Source organism: Myotis brandtii, unplaced genomic scaffold (genome assembly GCF_000412655.1).
Source record: "Myotis brandtii unplaced genomic scaffold, ASM41265v1 scaffold284, whole genome shotgun sequence".
Taxonomy (NCBI): Eukaryota; Metazoa; Chordata; class Mammalia; order Chiroptera; family Vespertilionidae; genus Myotis; species Myotis brandtii.
This window is the reverse complement of record NW_005360846.1, coordinates 787,961-788,653: the sequence shown is the minus strand read 5'-3', so window position 1 is coordinate 788,653 and position 693 is coordinate 787,961. Positions and strand designations below refer to the sequence as shown.

The 693-nt window shown below is 60.8% G+C and overlaps 1 protein-coding gene across 1 annotated transcript; it reads left to right on the top strand.

The window, feature by feature from the left end:
- Position 1: 1 nt before the first annotated feature.
- On the top strand, positions 2-454 carry EMC6 (ER membrane protein complex subunit 6; the record flags this gene model as incomplete). Its single annotated transcript, XM_005869043.2, has 1 exon — positions 2-454. A coding segment is annotated over one exon (282 nt), but the record flags the coding sequence as incomplete, so codon positions are not given.
- Between the last annotated feature and the right edge of the window lie 239 nt (positions 455-693).

Here is a 693-nt window from a genome sequence, read left to right as displayed (position 1 = left end):
CGCCGTGCGAGGCAACGCCGCGGTCCTGGATTACTGCCGCACCTCGGTGTCGGCGCTGTCGGGGGCCACGGCCGGCATCCTCGGCCTCACCGGCCTCTACGGCTTCATCTTCTACCTGCTCGCCTCCGTCCTGCTCTCCCTGCTGCTCATCCTCAAGGCGGGCAGGAGGTGGAACAAATACTTTAAGTCCCGGAGGCCCCTCTTCACGGGCGGCCTGGTCGGAGGCCTCTTCACCTACGTGCTGTTCTGGACGTTCCTCTACGGCATGGTGCACGTCTACTGAAGCGGGGCGGGGCGCCCCGACTCTCGGAGAAAAGCAGACGGTGACAGCGTGTAGACCGACTTCGTTTTTAAGTGGCTGGATTCACTGCTTGTTCTGTAACGTTATAACTTAGACCGGAGGACGGAGAGCCTGTGATAGCCTTCAGATTAAATTGAAGCGTGAGCCGCCTGACGGAGTGTTTCCTGCCTGAACGCACCCTCCCCGCCCTCGCCCCAACCCCCCGTCTGTCGTGGGTGCAAAAGCACCAGGTGTTGATGCTCCTGGAGAGCCGGGAGTGAGGCGTGGCCGGCGGTAACGGAGGGGACTTAACTGTTCACACCTGTAGAACCAGTAACTGGGGGTGTGTAGTGTGTGCCCTGTATACCAGGCGTGATGCCGCGTGGGTTTTACACGCCCATGATCTCGTTTGA